The sequence below is a fragment of the Pleurodeles waltl genome, chromosome 3_1, assembly GCF_031143425.1.
Source record: "Pleurodeles waltl isolate 20211129_DDA chromosome 3_1, aPleWal1.hap1.20221129, whole genome shotgun sequence".
Taxonomy (NCBI): Eukaryota; Metazoa; Chordata; class Amphibia; order Caudata; family Salamandridae; genus Pleurodeles; species Pleurodeles waltl.
In genome coordinates, this window is record NC_090440.1 from 1,545,374,238 (window position 1) to 1,545,393,026 (window position 18,789).

The window sequence follows — 18,789 nt, forward strand, 5'->3', positions numbered from 1 at the left end:
TCATTGGAATATTTCCTAGAAAGGCCATAGTAGCACCTTTCTTTCTGGTTGAGTGTGCCTTTGGTGTAATAGGCAGTTCTCTCTTTGCTTTAAGATAGCAGGTTTGGATGCACTTTACTATCCATCTGGCAATACCTTGTTTTGAAATTGGATTTCCTGTATGAGGTCTTTGGAAGGCAATAAATAGTTGTTTTGTCTTCCTAATTTCTTTTGTCCTGTCAATGTAGTACATTAGTGCTCTCTTGATGTCTAATGTATGTAGTGCTCTTTCAGCTATGGAATCTGGCTGTGGGAAGAACACTGGTAATTCCACTGTTTGGTTTAAGTGGAACGGTGAGATGACTTTTGGTAAGAATTTTGGATTTGTTCTTAGAACGACCTTATTTTTGTGTATTTGAATAAATGGTACTTGTATGGTAAACGCCTGTATTTCACTTACTCTTCTTAGAGATGTGATGGCAATGAGAAATGCAACTTTCCACGTTAAGTATTGCATTTCACAAGAATGCATGGGTTCGAAAGGTGGACCCATGAGCCTTGTCAAGACAATGTTGAGGTTCCATGAAGGAACAGGTGGTGTCCTTGGTGGTATAATTCTCTTTAGGCCCTCCATAAACGCTTTAATGACAGGTATTCTAAATAGGGAAGTTGAATGAGTAATCTGCAGGTAAGCAGATATTGCTGCGAGATGTATTTTTATGGAAGAGAAAGCTAGATTTGATTTTTGTAAATGTAGTAAATATCCTACTACATCTTTTGGAGATGCATGCATTGGTTGGACTTGATTATTATGGCAGTAACAAACAAATCTTTTCCATTTACTTGCATAGCAGTGTCTAGTGGATGGTCTTCTAGCTTGTTTTATGACCTCCATACACTCTTGTGTGAGGTTTAAGTGTCCAAATTCTAGGATTTCAGGAGCCAAATTGCTAGATTCAGCGATGCTGGGTTTGGATGCCTGATCTGTTGTTTGTGTTGTGTTAACAGATCTGGCCTGTTGGGTAGTTTGACATGAGGTACTACTGACAGGTCTAGTAGTGTGGTATACCAAGGTTGTCTTGCCCATGTTGGTGCTATTAGTATGAGTTTGAGTTTGTTTTGACTCAATCTGTTTACTAGATATGGAAGGAGAGGGAGAGGGGGAAAAGCGTACGCAAATATCCCTGACCAATTCATCCATAGAGCATTGCCTTGAGATTGCTGGTGTGGGTACCTGGATGCGAAGTTTTGGCATTTTGCGTTTTCTTTGTTGCAAATAGATCTATTTGAGGTGTTCCCCAAATTTGGAAGTAAGTGTTCAGGATTTGGGGGTGAATTTCCCATTCGTGGACCTGTTGGTGATCCCGAGAGAGATTGTCTGCTAGCTGGTTCTGGATCCCTGGAATAAACTGTGCTATTAGGCGAATGTGGTTGTGAATTGCCCAATGCCATATTTTTTGTGTTAGGAGACACAACTGTGTCGAGTGTGTCCCCCCCTGTTTGTTTAAATAATACATTGTCGTCATGTTGTCTGTTTTGACAAGAATGTATTTGTGGGTTATCATTGGTTGGAATGCTTTCAACGCTAGAAATACTGCTAACAATTCTAGGTGATTTATATGAAACTTTCTTTGATGTACGTCCCATTGTCCTTGGATGCTGTGTTGATTGAGGTGTGCTCCCCACCCTGTCATGGAAGCATCTGTTGTTATCACGTATTGTGGCACTGGGTCTTGGAAAGGCCGCCCTTTGTTTAAATTTGTACTGTTCCACCATAGAAGCGAGATGTATGTTTGGCGGTCTATCAACACCAGATCTAGAAGTTGACCCTGTGCATGTGACCATTGTGATGCTAGGCACTGTTGTAAGGGCCGCATGTGCAATCTTGCGTTTGGGACAATGGCTATACATGAGGACATCATGCCTAGGAGTTTTAATACCATCTTTGCGTGTATCTTTTGTGTTGGATACATAGCTTGTATCACTTTGTGAAAATGTTGAACCCTTTGTGGACTTGGAGTGGCTATCCCTTTTGTTGTGTTGATTGTCGCTCCTAAGTATTGCTGTGTTTGACACGGCAAAAGGTGTGACTTTGCATAGTTGATGGAGAAACCCAGTTTGTAAAGGGTTTGTATAACATAATCTGTGTGGTGTGAACACTTTGTTAGCGAGTTGGTTTTGATTAACCAATCGTCTAGGTACGGGAACACGTGTATTTGCTGCCTCCTGATATGTGCAGCTACTACTGCTAGACATTTTGTAAAGACTCTTGGTGCTGTTGTTATTCCGAATGGCAACACTTTGAATTGGTAATGTATTCCTTTGAATACGAACCTTAGGTATTTCCTGTGCGAGGGATGTATCGGTATATGGAAATACGCGTCTTTTAGATCTAACGTTGTCATGTAGTCTTGCTGTTTCAGTAGTGGTATTACGTTTTGTAACGTGACCATGTGAAAGTGGTCTGATTTGATGTAGGTGTTTAGTGTTCTGAGATCTAATATTGGTCTCAGACTTTTGTCCTTTTTCGGTATTAGAAAGTACAGTGAGTAAACTCCTGTGTTTTTTTGTGTTTTTGGTACTAATTCTATTGCGTCTTTTTGCAGTAATGCTTGAACTTCTAGTCCTAGAAGGTCTATATGCTGTTTTGACATATTGTGTGTTTTCGGTGGGACGTTTGGAGGGAGTTGGAGAAATTCTATGCAATAACCATGTTGGATAATTGCTAAGACCCTAGTGTCTGTTGTTATTTCCTCCCATGATTTGTGGAACTGGCTTAGTCTTCCCCCCACTGGTGTTGTGTGAAGGGGTTGTGTGACCTGTGAGTCACTGTTTATTTTGAGGGGTTTTGGGACCCTGAAGCTTTCCCCGGTTTCTTGGGAATTGGCCCCCTCTGTATTGGCCTCAAAAGCCACCCCTTTGATATTGTCCCTGGTAGGTAGGTGGTCTTGTTTGTGAGGTGCTGGCTTCTGTGGCTTGACCTCGAAACCCTCCTCTGAAAGTTGTTTTGCGAAATGTGCCAAATGTGCCTCTGCCCTGCGGGGAATAGAGTGCGCCCATGGCTTTGGCTGTGTCAGTCTCCTTCTTTAATTTTTCAATTGCAGTGTCCACTTCTGGGCCAAACAATTGCTGTTCATTGAACGGCATATTGAGCACTGCCTGTTGTATCTCAGGTTTGAAGCCAGATGTGCGCAGCCATGCGTGCCTCCTTATTGTCACAGCAGTATTTATTGTTCTGGCTGCTGTATCTGCTGCATCCATAGAAGAACGTATTTGGTTGTTGGAGATATTTTGCCCCTCTTCAACCACTTGTTTCGCTCGTTTCTGGAATTCTTTGGGGAGGTGCTCGATGAGATGCTGCATCTCATCCCAATGGGCCCTGTCGTATCGCGATAGGAGTGCTTGCGAGTTGGCGATGTGCCACTGATTTGCAGCTTGTGCTGCAACCCTTTTCCCAGCTGCATCAAACTTGCGGCTCTCCTTGTCCGGAGGTGGTGCGTCGCCTGATGTATGCGAGTTGGCTCTTTTACGAGCTGCTCCTACGACTACTGAATCTGGTGTCAGTTGTGATGTAATAAAAGCAGGGTCTGTGGGCGGTGCCTTGTATTTTTTCTCCACCCTTGGAGTTATTGCTCTGGATTTAACAGGCTCCTTGAAAATCTGTTTAGCGTGCCTTAGCATTCCCGGGATCATGGGAAGGCTTTGATAATGGCTGTGGGTGGAGGACAGGGTGTTAAAGAGGACGTCATCATCAATAGGCTCCGAATGTAGAGATACATTATGAAATTCGGCTGCCCTAGCTACCACCTGTGCATATGCTGTACTGTCCTCAGGTGGTGAGGGTTTAGTTGGGTACGACTCTGGACTATTGTCCGATACTGGAGCATCATAGAGGTCCCATGCTTCCTGATCATCCTGGCTCATGGTGGTAGGAGCTGGTGATTGTGGTGGAGTCTGTGCCGGTGATACATGAGTTGACTGTGGTGGAGAGGGTGGTGGAGTTACCCTCTTTACCACCTTTGCTTGTGGTGGCTTGTCTTGTTGATGGAAGTCAAGTTTCCTTTTCCTTCTGATTGGGGGAAGAGTACTGATTTTCCCTGTACCCCTTTGGATAAAGATCCGCTTTTGCTTGTGATCTACCTCTGTAGTTTGTAATTCCTCCTCAAATCGGTGTCTTTTTAGTTGGGAGGACAGTGCTTGTTCCTCTGAGTAGGAACTGGTTTTTGGTTCGGTTGCCGGGTGTTTTGGCACCGAAACCGTGTCTTTAGTTGTTTTTGGCTCCGACGAGATCTTTCTCTTTTTCGGTGTCTTGGCCTCTCGGTGCCGACCATCTTCGGTGCCGCTATCTCTGTGCCGAGCAGCTTCGGTGCCGCTGTCTCTGTGTCGAGTAGCTTCGATGCCGCTATCTCGGTGTCGAGCCTTTTCTGCACCACTCTCTCGGTCCCGAGAGTGTTGCGTGCCTGTGTCTCGACCTTAGTCGGACGACTTCGACACCAGCTCGCCCTTTTTCGGTGCCGATGGACGGTCACCTACTTTATGGGTTATGCCATGGCCTGTTGGCAGTGGCGTCCCCTGGGCTTTGTCTGTTTGTTCGTGTGATCTTTGTTTCGACGTCTTACTCACGGTTGGTTGCTCGTCGACGTTGAATTCTTCGGAATCCGATTCGCGGATGGAGAAAGTTTCTTCTGCTTCCTCCTCCTCGAACCCTTGTTGTCCTGTCGGCGTGGAAGCCATCTGCAACCTCCTGGCTCTTCGGTCCCTGAGCGTTTTTCTCGACCGAAACGCGCGACAGGCCTCACACGACTCTTCCTTGTGCTCGGGGGACAGGCACAAGTTACAGACCAAATGTTGGTCTGTATAAGGATATTTACTGTGGCATTTAGGACAGAATCAGAACGGGGTCCGTTCCATCAGTCTCGATGTTGCACGCGGTCGGGCCGACCAGGCCCCGACGGGGGATCGAAAATACCCCGAAGGGTTACCGGAGCTCTTTAAGGCTCGGTGTCGATTTGCCCTAACTATCCCGATACCGAACGAAACAATACCGACAAATTTTCCATTGATTCTGACTAACTTTCCGACCCGAAACACGGAGCGAAAAGGAACACGTCCGAACCCGATGGCGGAAAAAAAACAATCTAAGATGGAGTCGACGCCCATGCGCAATGGAACCGAAGTGGGAGGAGTCCCTCGGTCTCGTGACTCGAAAAGACTTCTTCGAAGAAAAACAACTTGTAACACTCCGACCCAACACCAGACGGCGGACTATGCACAGCATGTGTATCTGCAGCTACACATGCCATCGAACATATATATATATATATATATTTACACGCACACATATATATATACACACACACACACACACGCCGACATATATATATAATAATGTTTTTGTGCTACAGTTGTACAACTTGTCTGGACAAAACAGGTTGACAAAGCCAGAAGATTTTGTATAGTTAAGAACAAATGACTTTGCAACAAGCTTTTGTAATGCAAAAGGGTCAACTAATACCGTTCAAACGTGCGACCTATTGGGTTTGACAATGCTTGTTCATGAAAAGGGAAGTAACACTCTTCCTCTTCAAGTTTAGCTTTGGCTGAATTGCAGCTAAAATTGAATTAATGACTGAATGTGTGATGCAGAGCGTGCTCCTTAACATAGGGAGCTGCACATATAGGGCAGACAGCAACAGGTGAGGTGGTGCACCAAACTAGCTACCTCCGATATGAGGGCGCAATGCAGTGGCAACATCAGGGCCCTGGTGAATCCAGAATGAAAGGTGAATATCATGGTTCATTGGGGATGTAGGGAATGTGGGGGGCCAAGGGATTTATAAACTCCAGGGCAGAGACCGTTGCATGTTTTTGGCACTGCACCTGCCCGTTGCTGGTATGACTCACAACACATCCCCAGAAAGCCTATGGGCGGGCATGAATCTGCAGCTTGACTAACTGGATCGACCATGTTAGATGGAGAGGTGGCGGATAGGAGCTGGATGACGGACGCCGACAAGCTAGAGGATGCCTCTTCGGTCAACGTGCAATCCTCATTAAGAGGTGGTTCTCTAAGGCAGTCTTCTGTCTGACTTTGTACCGAGCCTTCAGGGTGGAGGGAGAATGGGATATGCAGCTGTCCACACAAGATTAGGAAGTGAATCTGGAACCTTGTGCTGGGTCTGGGGCCATTCAAGCTGTCCTAAGCTTTGGCTGATTTCATGTCACTTTTCCCAGCATGACCAGCATTTACTGTTCTACTGCAGGCTGGTGGTGGTGCCACTGACCAGATTTCAGCTCAGCAGGGTGTTAACCGTGGCCTTGGCAGTGACAGGCACTGATGCAATGCACTGTAATACCCACGCTTCCACAGTTGGGTTGTTACAATTGTGGCTAGCCTAGGGTCACAATCCAGCCAGGATATGTGGAATGGCTATGAATGTTAAAAATCAATTTTTCCTAAAATTGTCTGTGAAATCATGATGATATATTATGGTTTCCACAGTGCTCACATTTATCTTCTTAAATCATGTCTGAAGGCCGACAGCATATGGTGACAAGCGTTGGGAGCATTTTTCGACACTCTTGGGTGGGCTGCTGCAAGAGCGAGAGAGTCAGATTGGTTGATTAAGGCAGAAAGGGAAGTCATGTCTTCCGCTAGTTTGGTGTCGGTACTTCTGCCTGATGCAAGATTTTGAGTTAAGGAATCTGGAAAGGAACCTTCCTCCTGGATCGGATATATCACCACTGTAGTAAACTCCTTCATCTCACTGAATTCTTCACCCCTCCCTGCATAAACACTGTAAATGTTCCATTATTTTATTGTTGATATTTTGACCTTGTACAGTACTCTAGTGTCCTCAGCTAGGTTTGTACTGGACATACATATTTACATGCATTTATAGGAGGGAAAGATATGCGGGTTTATGTCACTAGTACCTAAGCAACTGGGCCTTGAATGCCCATGCTCTAGCTTGGGATGTATTAGCTTGGTCACATATCATTCCACGGAAGATCTTGTTGACTGAACAGGTTTATCTCCAAACAAATGTAGACGGTGGGGATCCTTAAAATTTTAATTTCTTCTAACCTGGTAGGTGGGCACACAGCCAGTTTCCACTCCCCTAGCCGAGGACCACCGGCCACCATTAGAGAGCTCCAGCTGCCAGGCAGAATCGCTGAATCCTTCAGTGTTTCTGCCCACCCAGCAGAAACATTGAAAGCAGAGTGTGTGTGCCGAGTGGCTGACATGTTTTTAGCCCTACTGGGCATTCTTTTCTTCTTCTTTTGTTTTTTTACGGAAACATACTCCCAAACACCTTGAATCTCTTACCTATTATTTTCCTTGCTATTGTTTGTTTCCAGGGTGAGGCAATTGTCCCTGGGAACAGGACTCCCAGTGGTGGGTGGGCTGCCAGATCAAGTGTTCCCAATGCCAGAGCAAGCAAAGGCTGCGCCAATGGAAATCCTGCTTTCCCCACAGTTCTAAATGGGATGGTGTGACCACGAGATTGAAGGGCAGAGCATACACTTTTTTTGTGAGTATCCAGCTTACACCAACCTCTACATTAGGCCCTGGATACTTAAGTGCTTCTCTCACAGGTGCTTAGAAGGGGACCAGTTTGGCAAGGATTTGTACGTGTTGAGCAATGAGCTGTTTGAAGCTTTGATGGTGGCTTTTCCCTGGAATCACACTGCTTTGGGGAAAATACTAAATGGCCTTTTAGTTATGTTTGTCTTGTAGTGAGGTAGGCTCATGGCTGTCATACTTAGTCAGAAAATGTATTTGTTGCAGTTTTCTTTATTACAGGTGCAGGCATTGGCGGGTTCAGGGATGGGGCATATCCAGGGGAACTTTACTTCTAACACAGAATACTCTACCTACAGCTCATTGGGTAAGGTGGAGTGGTAGTTGCACCAGGGATGGAGGTACTAACCAAGTTGCCAAGAACCTCCTCTTGGATTGGGCGTCCTCTGGGTTGCTCCGGGTTGTTTGCCACGCCTTTTCAGGTCGAAGCCTACTAAACAGCGCATCTGTATGGTTTGCTAAATACATCTTGGGGACATTCAGAAAGCTTCCCCTGGTAATGCATTATGCCTGTTGCTTACCATTGGCTTTGTAACTCACATTTTCTGGCTTGCTTTAGGCTCTCCAGTGTGAGTTTGCCCTTCCCAAGGAGCAAAGCCTTTTCACACCAACTCCCTTTGTATTTTTTCACAAGTGCTCCTGTCTGTAAACAGGCCTGTAAATCTTCTCCTTAATCTTGTCCCATTTGCTGTGCATTCAAAGGCGAAGGTCCAAGGTCAGGCTCTGTCTTGATATTTACTTTTTTTTCTCTGACTTCAAAGCAAGAGGATTTATGTGACAATCCTGTTGGATATTGAGGTTAGAACATTGTATTTTTGTAGCAAACAACATTTAAATTAACCGTACAATCATTTCAGAATGAATTAGGAACAAAATTAAGCACATTTTTGTTAATTCTAAAGTGTGTTGGAAACAAATCCTTAAATATGATCAAAACAAATCACTACAATAGGTGAGGCCATGTCCACACATTGTTTGTGCACTGTATAGTTTTATTAGTAAAACTGTCTGTGCCAATGAAATTGTCATTTCAATTGAAAATATGTTGTTGAACAGCAATGTGCTACCACACCATGCATACTCCCACTCTATGCCACTCCACTCAATGCCACCACACTCTGCGCCACTGCACTCTACTCTGCACCACTCCACTCTCCTCATCTCTACTCTACTCTGTACCAGTCTACTCTACGCACATGCACTCTATGCCACTCTACGCTACACCACTGCTTTCTTTGCTGCTGCACTCAACACCACTCCTGTCTAGGCCACTCTAATCTATTCTGCACAGCTCCATTCTATGCCACTATACTCTACCCCACTCTGCAACACTGCTCTCTACGTCACTGCATTCTATACCAAGACACTCTACGCCAGTACACTTTACTCTGTAACACTCAACTATATGCCCCTGCACCCTACGCTTATCCACTGTAGGCCACTTTAATCTACTGCACTCTATGACACTGCACTACACACAACTTTACTCATAACCATTACACTCTATGCCACTCTCCTCTATGCTATTACACTCTACCCTGAATACATTCACTCTATGCTACTTTACTCTAAAACAATCTACACTATGCCACTCTACTTCACTTTGTGCCACTCCATGCAACTGCACTCTATGCCACTCTACTTTAAACCACTATACTCTACACAACTGCACTCAATATCACTTCACTCTGTCACTGCACTGCGCTCTGCACCATTGTACTCTCTGCTACTATACTCTACACCACTGCGCTCTACTACACTCTATTTTGCAACACTGCACTCTCCACCACTGAACTCTATGCCACTCTACTCTGCACATCTGTGCTCTATGCCAATGCACTCTATGCCACTCGACTCTGCATCACTGCATTCTATGACAATGCACTCTACGCCACTCCAGTCTGCTCTACGCCACTGCACTCTCTGCCACTCTACTCTACCCCACTGTGCTCTACAATACTCTATTCTGCACCACTCCTCTCTGCTCCACTGCAATCTATTATGCATTACTCTAATCTACAATGCTGCATTGTACACCACTTATTTCTATGCTGCTGCACTTTACGTTAGTGCACTCTGCGTCAATATACTCTGCAACACTCCATGCCAATAGACTCTACACCAGCCTACTCTAGTATACGCCACTCCACACCACTGCACTCTATTCCACTGATGCTGCACTGTACGATGATGCACTCTGTACTCAGTGCCAATGCATTCTATGGCAGTGCACTCTGTGCCACTCTACTCCACACCATTGGATTCTATGGCAGTGCACTCTGTGCCATTCTACTCTGTGCCACTGGATTCTATGGCAGTGCACTCTGTGCCACTCTACTCTGAACCACTGCATTCTATGCCAATGCACTCTGTGCCACTCTACTCTGCACCGCTGCACTCTGACTCAACTGTATGCCACTTCAATTCAAAACACTGTCACTCCACTCCTTGCCATTTCACTCTACTCTTCAACATTCCACTCTATGACACTCTACTGCTCTTCCCCATTCCATTCTACAACCCTACTCTGTTCTTTGCCATTCCATTCTTTGACACTCCATGCCACTCTCCTCTATGCCACTAACTTTTAGCAATGTTGAAAAGCAGCCACACTGGTGTACAACACGGCTTAAACACATTGGCAAAGGTAGTAGCTCTCACATAAGCAAGACCTATTGGCATTGCCAATGCTTGTGAAATTTTGGGGCTGCTCCCCTGTAAGGGAGCACAAATTATACAAATACAAAAGGTGGGAATTGTTGGTATTCTCAATGATGAAATGAAATGCCATGTAGCTAGACACGTGGAGAAGTGGGCTTATCATCAGTCTAAAGATCTTTATTACTTATTGTTATATTACGACCATTAATTTAAAATCACTTTAACTACTATATACTATATTAATGAAATGGGTGTTTCTTGGAACAGAGATTATTTTGAACTATATTATGCAAATTACAGTACGACCCAAAATACTTTTTCTCCTTCCTCGAAGGAAGTGTTTATCTTGACTCTGGTCATTCTTGAAGCTTGCACCATTGCATCTCACTAATTACTGCTTATGCGCTTGAAACCATATATGTGAACACATTCATTTATCGCCTATACACATTACTTAAAAATATAGGACCAATTTATAGGTATATAAGGATCCAACAACATTTTAATGTTTTTGAGTCATACGTTTATATGCTTACTGTAGGTTATGTGCAGCCTGTCTTGTACGGCTTTGTGCAAAACAAATAATTCTCACCTACCCTCTGTTCTTTAATGCCAGTAGATTGGGTAGTAATAATAATTTGCTTTAGAGTCATTCAAAAACAAGACCTCACAGGTGCGGTTTCCTGGTAATATGTAGAAGGTCCAACCCCTGTGAGCAGACTGAGTAGCCCCTTTTAGTTCTTGAATATACTGAGGAGGGACAGGAACTAGGAATACAGCCGGTCTGGCAAACATTATTCAAGCTCCTGGGATGGTGGCCTTCGTGGCAGTGCTGATGAGTCTAGACAAGGAACTATCGCTTGGAATGCTTCTCTCTTAAGTGACCTGCACACCGGCACCTTAACGCCATTACCCACACACTTAATATCGAGATCCATGCTCCATGGCCCCGCAAGTGACTTACGTCGGTCAGCGCTGCGTTGATGTAATTGTTGCTGTCGCCGTCCATGGAGATGAGGAAGGGCAGGCAGCGATCAGGGGGTAGGACATCCATGCTGCGGTTCTTCTCACGGTTCCGGGGCAACAGGGCGATGCTGCACTCCTCCACATCTAGCTGGGCTGTGACGGAGTTCAGCGTCTGCGGCAGAGACAGCATGCACATGGTAGGCAATCCAACAAAAAGAAAGGCAATTGCAACACCACAATTCAGCTTCAGGGGTTTGCCATATAATCCATTGTTTTAAACTAACACAATGCACTGAGTCAGAGTACTTAACTCTCATTGGGTCACTGGGTGCTGACCTTACTAATTAAATAAGGAGGAGTGGCCAAACGGGCTTGGCTACCTATGGTGGTTATGTGAGAAGGGATAACAAGAAGCCTGCTCTTCCTCAGTGACATGGCCTCAGTCAGTGTTTTTGGAGGATGTTTCCCCGTGCCAAAACTCGGATACACTACCCTCGCCCCACAGCTGTGGGGACAAGAAACTTTACAGGGCTAGGTAAGGTTACTGTTCTCTCCTTACCAACTAAAGCAGGGCGTGTAAAAGGGAACAAGGTGGAAAAAAGGTTGGAGCCAGTTGGCTATATGGGTGGACTCAAGCATTGGTAGAGGTCCAAAACCACCTACGGCTATTATAATCTGTTTCCTTCCTCCATTGTAATGGTGATGCACAATGGAAGTATTAATATTGGACAGCATCAGAGGACCATATTCTAGGTAGATACTGGGAAGGATCAGGGTAGAGTTCTCAGTCGACCCTACCCCCTTTTTACGGCCATAAGCCAATAGCATGTAAACTGCTACACAACAATAACTTTGTCTGCTTTAGATAAATTAAGGAGACCATAACTGAGGACGTGATGCCCTGTGGGTTACGGTTGCACTACAAACCTGGGTCTTATAACCCAGATGCACCTCTTCGTTCCGAGGTGACTTAAAGAGCTAGCTTGGGAGGAAGCCTTAGTTGTGGATGTTAAGTTTGTGGGATGTTGGTTCATTTGAGCACTTCACAAGCCAGTCATAAAGGAGAGGTTTCACCCAACATGTTTTGCGGAACTAAATGGCCCACAATACACAATGTTAGAGTCACTTTTTCCTTCTACACTAACTGAAAGATGACAATTGCCAGCTGCCAACGTTCTACTATTTTCTGTTCTTTACACAATTTAAGTGGAAAAGGCGCATGGTGGTCCATTAATTTATGTGGATGCTGTGGCATGACCGATCAAACTAAACTGTCTATCAAACTAAAGTAAAAAGGTGCTGCTTTTCTATTTGAAACGTGGCAGAGAGAAAGAAAGCAGCTACCAAGTATTAACTTTCAGTAGCAAAAGTTGAAAAAGTGCCAGACGTTACATTGGAGTAATTAAAATATCAAGATGATTCTGAGTTGTGGTCCATTGTTTGCTCAAAATATGTTGCGTGGCACTTCCTCTAATGAATGGGGATCAGAGAACAACTTTTCTAGAGGGCATGTCTTACATTTTGCTCACTGCCACGTTTATTGGGTCCCATAGTCTTGTATTTATAATCACCACAGTAAAAATACAAGTACCAGAATGAAAAGCAAGGATATCTCATACCTGAAGTATAGTCCATTTTCTAGCTACCTGAAATAGGAATGAAACCTCCAACACCTACCAAGCAGAACTGCCACAGAACTTCCCTTTTTACCAGATCTCACCATTCTTGTGAGATGAACCATTCTAGATAGTTTCTAGCAACCTAAGGAACCATCTGGCACCCTGTCCGCCTCCTATTTAATGACTGTGAATGGTACACCGTCATTCTGTTTGAATCCCGCCCACACCACCTCATCCACCCTTCCTCACCTGAAACTCCTCCCGGAGCTGCGAGGAGTTGCTTTGGGGGTCCACTCTCAGCATCTCCTTATATGCCAGTTTGAGCTCGCTCACCGGGACCGAGGTGTCTCCGCACAGACATGCCTCTAGGATGGCATCATGGATAAATATGTACTGTTCCTGGAGGAGGGAGAGGAGACATATTGCAGATTACAAGCACAAATCAAAGACGTGGACATTATTAAAAGACACCTCCCGTGAGCACCCTAGAGGGGATTGTTTCTTATAATTTTGTGAGATCACTGGGAGAATATTGAAACGAATAGTGATGCTGAGTGTGCGACATCTCGTCAATACTTCAATCCTTTGTCTCCAATGACGAGCAGGTGACCCATAGGCAGTGCATAATACCATCATAGGAATTTTTTTAAGTAGGGTTTGGTAAAGTCCTAGTTCTGTGGGTATTTTAAAAATGTTCAAGTTTAGCTTGAACATTTTAGCAAGTAGAAGGCAAGTAATGCTCAAGAGGTGCTAAACTCATGTAATGTTTTAGGTCAATATAGGCCTCATGCCCTTATGTTTCTTTCCTAACAGATACTTCTTTCATCAGCCCTTCCTTTCCCCATCTTACCCAAAGCTCATACTACACCACACCACACCACACTGTGTTTTACATCGCACTGCCCGGCTCCCAAAAATGAGTGTCCTATCACCCTACATTCCTCTTCCCCAAAGCACCAGAGCACGTAATCCCTGCTGACCTGGTTTATTTGTGACTTATCTCGTCACGTTATCCTGGAAAAAGGGATTTTTCAAATGGACATGCAGGCTCAAAACCCCTTCCCCTGCAACCTACGCACAGATCGCTGCAGAAGTCACAATACTGTACATATAAACAGATAAATATCATGTGCATTTATTTGAGGCATAGCTAGAACATGATGTATGGGGAAAAAATCTAGCAGTTTTCTATCACTTTATACCAATAACCATATTTTGGAATGGTAGCAGTCTGTTTCATGGGATTGCCTGAACAGAAGAATATATGTCTCATGTGGTCTGTATTGGCTAGATTTCAATATGTACGTTCAAACCAAAGTTGTGCTGTTACCATGTTTTCTTGCAGCATAAAGGCACGTATTGAAGAAAAAAGGAGTGAAAGATGGACCACTCAAGCATTAGATGATAATCTATGTATGAAGAAAGAACATGACTACATTTTCATCTATGTCGGAAGTAGTTTAGTGTCATAGGTGTATATATAGATCGCTCGTACCATGTAGCAGTAAAACAATGTAGCAGCGCATGAGTATTAGTGTAGGACAAATGTGTGTAAATAGACACAACAGTGCCTGTGGATATTTACCATCTTTGGGGTTGCCTTCATTATATGGATTATCCAGAGTTAATACAAAACAAAGGAAAACTGCCCAGAACTTCCATTGATTATTATATAGGCTCTAACTGGTTGACCTAGGAGCGACAGAGAAGCACTAACACCCATCCTCAATGCCTTTATCGACTCGGCCACATTCCCAGACATGTGAAAACATGCCACTGTCATGTCACTGCATAAGAAAGCATCCGCTGACCCAGTCATGTTTTCCAATTACAGACCTAGCTCCCTCTTACCATACTCAGCAAAGGTCCTAGAGAAACTGCTCAACCGATGACTCACCTATACACCTCAGAAACCACCAGCTCCTCAACACCATGCAGTCTGGATTCAGTCCCAACCAAGTGCAGAAAACACTCATTGATGTCACAGACAGCATCTGCATGACCCTTGACAGGTGAAATACATTAGCCTTCATTCTCCTGAATCTCTCTGCAGCATTTGACACGGTCTCAAACCCCATCCTCATCAGTGGCCTGCATGAGATTGGCATCCAAGGACCCTGTCTACACCAGATCTGCTCCTTCTTAACAGATAGAACATAAGATGCCAGCCTGACACTTTACTTCTCGGAAGTGGCAAATTAATCTGTGGAGTGTGTCAAGGTTCATCCCTCCCCACAGTCTTCAAGGCATAGATGATGCCTCTGGCCAATGTCATCCGCACACAAGACATCAAAATCCTTCCTTATGCCAACGACTTGCAACTCATACTCTCCTTCTTGGACAAGAACCCCAACAAAAGAAACAAGTTCACTGCATGCATGACTAAAGTTGCTATCTGGATAAAAGCCAACTGTCTCAAGCTCAACACTGACAAGATAGAAGTAGCAAGAACACCTCAACACAGGAACTCCAGCTGGTGGTCAGTCGAACTTGGACCCACACACAGCACCCATGCCAAGAACCGCGGAACAATCATCTACAGCAAACTGGACGTTACCACACAAGTCATGACTGTCACTGCATCCTGCTTTTACATCCCGAAAATGCTAAGGAAGATCTACAAATGGCTTCCAAGCAACACCAGTAAAACTACCATTCACTCCCTAGCTACCAGCAACTAGGACTACGGGAACACCCTGTAAATCAGGACTACCAAGTAACTCTCTAGAAGACTAGAAACCATCCAGAACTCGCCAACCAGATTCATCCTCAACCTTTCACACATAACTCACATCACACTAAACCTAGGGAAGCTCCACTTGCTCCGAGTACCCAAACACACTCATTTCAAGCTCCCCTAACCCACAATCAATGCACTACACAGTTTAGGCCCCACCTACCTGAACAGTCACATCTCCTTCACCAACCACCCAGATGCCTTTGCTCCCAGGCCTCCTATCTGCACACACCCAATGTATACACAGAACCAGAAGAGGAGGACTGGCGTTCTCTAACATCACTCCTAAAATGTGTAATGGGCTCCCACTCCACATCAGAGCCTCCTCTTTTCCTGAAGTCAGCAAAAAGCTGAAGATCTGACTTTTTAGTTAACCATCCTACTATAGGCAGGGCTCCGCACGCACACACCTGCTCGGCTCCAGGATACCCTTGTGGGTGATAGTGTGCTTTACAAATACACATAACAGGGAAGTAACCAATAAGAATGGGCATTATACATCAGCATTAGTATATACTCTGATGAGCCCACCCAGGAGTTGCAAAACAAAAACTAATATACTACCAGTCACAGAATTTCCTCTGAAAAGTCCTCCCATGGACAGTAGAGGTGCAACCCAGGAGCAACACGTAGGAATGGCACTATACACCAGTAATATGTGATCTGAGGAGCCCACCTGGGATCTGCAGGGGAGCAACGAATATGCAAACAGGCATAACGTATGCTCTGTGGAGTCCACCCAGGAGTGGCAGGTAGCAACCCATAAAAAGAGTTCATATATAGCCATCTTTGGCATGCACTTTGGGTTGCCCTGCCAGGAATGGTAGGGAGCAAAACATGAAAATGGGTATTAAACACCCAGTAACGGTATACTATGGAGAGTTCACCAGAACCAACAGAGAAGCAACCATTATACAACCAACTATAACATAATTTCAGAAATGAATTCAGTGCAGGTTGAAGGGGGCAGAGCAGGAATTCTTTCCCTAAGCCTTTGCTGGCCCAAAAAGGGAAGAAGCCCTTTACTGCTCAGCTCTTCACCTTGCATCTTGATGCCATGACCGGACATCCTGGCAGAAAAGGTTATATAGAGCTAGGATAAGGGGCAGGCACAAGATGACACATCTGACCCTCAGAGCAGGGCAAGGCCTAGTCGGCGCAGACACAGAAGACAAAATATGACCGAGCAAAGAAAAACCAACAACAAACAGGCTCAGATACCCCCTCTCCCTTTTTTAAATTGAAGATGCCAATGCGTTTCCAAAACGTTTTAGACTGGTACTTTCAATGCCATTAACAGCTCAGGTACTCAGATGCACAAAACAAAAATGCAATAACAGGTTTAGAAAATGTACGCAAACTTACTGTTTTAGCAGGGTACCACCCGACTGAGCCTAAATCCAAGGCAAGACTTCAGAGGGTGGGAGAAGCACAGCAATGGTTGATCTGGACCACTCAGTGGGTTTGGCATCATAGATTATAGTTGGTTAAAAGACGGAGTCAAGGCAAGGCACAGGGTAAGGGGCAGGCACAAGGCCTCTCACCTGATCATCAGAAAGCTATATTTATTTTGTTCAGTTTCCATTTAAATAGTGTTTCCTGTTATGAATGGCCATTAAAGCAGCAATTAGTAATTTAGAAAGGGTTGCAATATTTAGTTCCTGGTAAGATCCTACAGTTTGTATTTCAGAAATTTACTGGTGCGATATATTTCACTTATTGCACGTTTTCCCCTAAAAAAGGGTAATGATGTGAATACTTTTGGTGCTTTCTGGATCAAAATCTGCATCTTCGGTGTTCTGGTAATTACTGTACATGCTCCTCTGGTATATTCAAGCAGGCTTGGCCTGCCAAAATGTACCTGGGGAAAATTCCAGGGGTGCAATTTTTATTATGATGACCCTATTGTTTATCCTAAGCAAAAAAAAAACATTGATCAGAAATACCATATGTGCAGGTGTAGGAGCTACAGCATATATCGGAATTCACAACCATTTTGGACACTTACCTTCTATCATGAAGTATTCCTTTTTATATTTTTCCTTAGGAATGAAAAAAAACACCTCATTTTTTCTGACCGAAAGCTGAAACTCACTTTTTTCAAGACATCCTTCTGGTGACTTACCTTCGGTCTTTTGTTATAGCTAGAGTGTTGCGGAGTGCTCCTACTGTTTATTTGTTGCTGGAGATGGAATGCAATAACAGTAGCTCTCATGCATGCTGATATAATCATAGATACTGGATAGAGGGGAAATCTAAAGCTCTTCCAGCCCAATTGGCAATGTGCGCCTGTGTGCATTTGTGATGGAGTTCTAAGCGCCAAAATCATGCCTAAAAACAGACCCGATTCAGGTGGGAGACTCACGGTTTTTTAGACCGAAATGGCTTAATTTTAGCTGCCTTCCTTCTAAAATGCATTTGTTTAATTGTACGTCAGTATTGAAAATACCTCGGTCTTTTTTAAAAAAAAAACCTCTCCCTCTTCCTTGTTTCAAAATGTTTGCTTGTATGCCTGAGACAAGCTCTCATTCAAATATGGCCGACTTTGTAATGCACAGAAGAGAGTCCAGCCAGTCGGCGTGCCACGGGAGAGCTATGGGGCAGGGAAAGGGATGGGGAGAGGTGGAGACGAATCTGCTCGCGCGAGAGTATAGACCCTTTTCATAACAAAAACAGCTGACTTCCGAATAATGAATTAGTCGGCACTAAGCTGGTTTAGCTAATAAAGTATCGAACTTTAACGTCATTTACATTCGTGGTTTAGTATGACTCCTGGCAGTTTATTTAAAGACTCTTGAGAGTGAGTGAGAAACACGTAGGACAGATTGCAGAAGACACGCTTCTTTTGATGCCAACGAGAAATGTCAGCTGCACGATAGGAAAAAGCACTTCAGAGGGATAATGAAGCGCAAAGGCGGCCAAGACGCCTTGTGCCAAATCATTCATTATAGAAACGCCCGGGGAGTTCTGGCCGATCTCGGAGTGAGGCGTTTACACCAAGCTGAAGTTGCAGAGTGGGTTCTATTAGCAGGCCCACCCAGGGACATCCCTGGCACTTGGAGTTGTAAGGTTACCATTCTGCTTTCACAGTGAAGAAACCCAGGCGAGTTTCCTAAAAGGCTGAGAACTGCTCTTGAACGTGGCAGTCATCATAGTCAATTATTCGTGGATTTTTCTCGTTCTTGTTACTGTTGTTTTGTGTTCATGTGTGCATTTACAGGTGAAGGAAAGTTCTAGAGTCA

The 18,789-nt window shown here is 44.5% G+C and overlaps 1 protein-coding gene across 3 annotated transcripts in view; it reads right to left on the minus strand.

The window, feature by feature from the left end:
• Nucleotides 1–18,789, minus strand: part of PTPRU (protein tyrosine phosphatase receptor type U) — a 765,217-nt gene that overhangs the window by 42,028 nt on the left and 704,400 nt on the right. For all 3 annotated transcript variants that reach the window (XM_069225125.1, XM_069225127.1, XM_069225126.1), the window contains 2 exons: nucleotides 13,060–13,209; nucleotides 11,190–11,363 (listed from right to left, as the gene is read on the minus strand). In XM_069225125.1, the coding sequence (XP_069081226.1) occupies nucleotides 11,190–11,363; nucleotides 13,060–13,209 (324 nt within the window). The remainder of the gene's footprint in view (nucleotides 1–11,189; nucleotides 11,364–13,059; nucleotides 13,210–18,789) is intronic.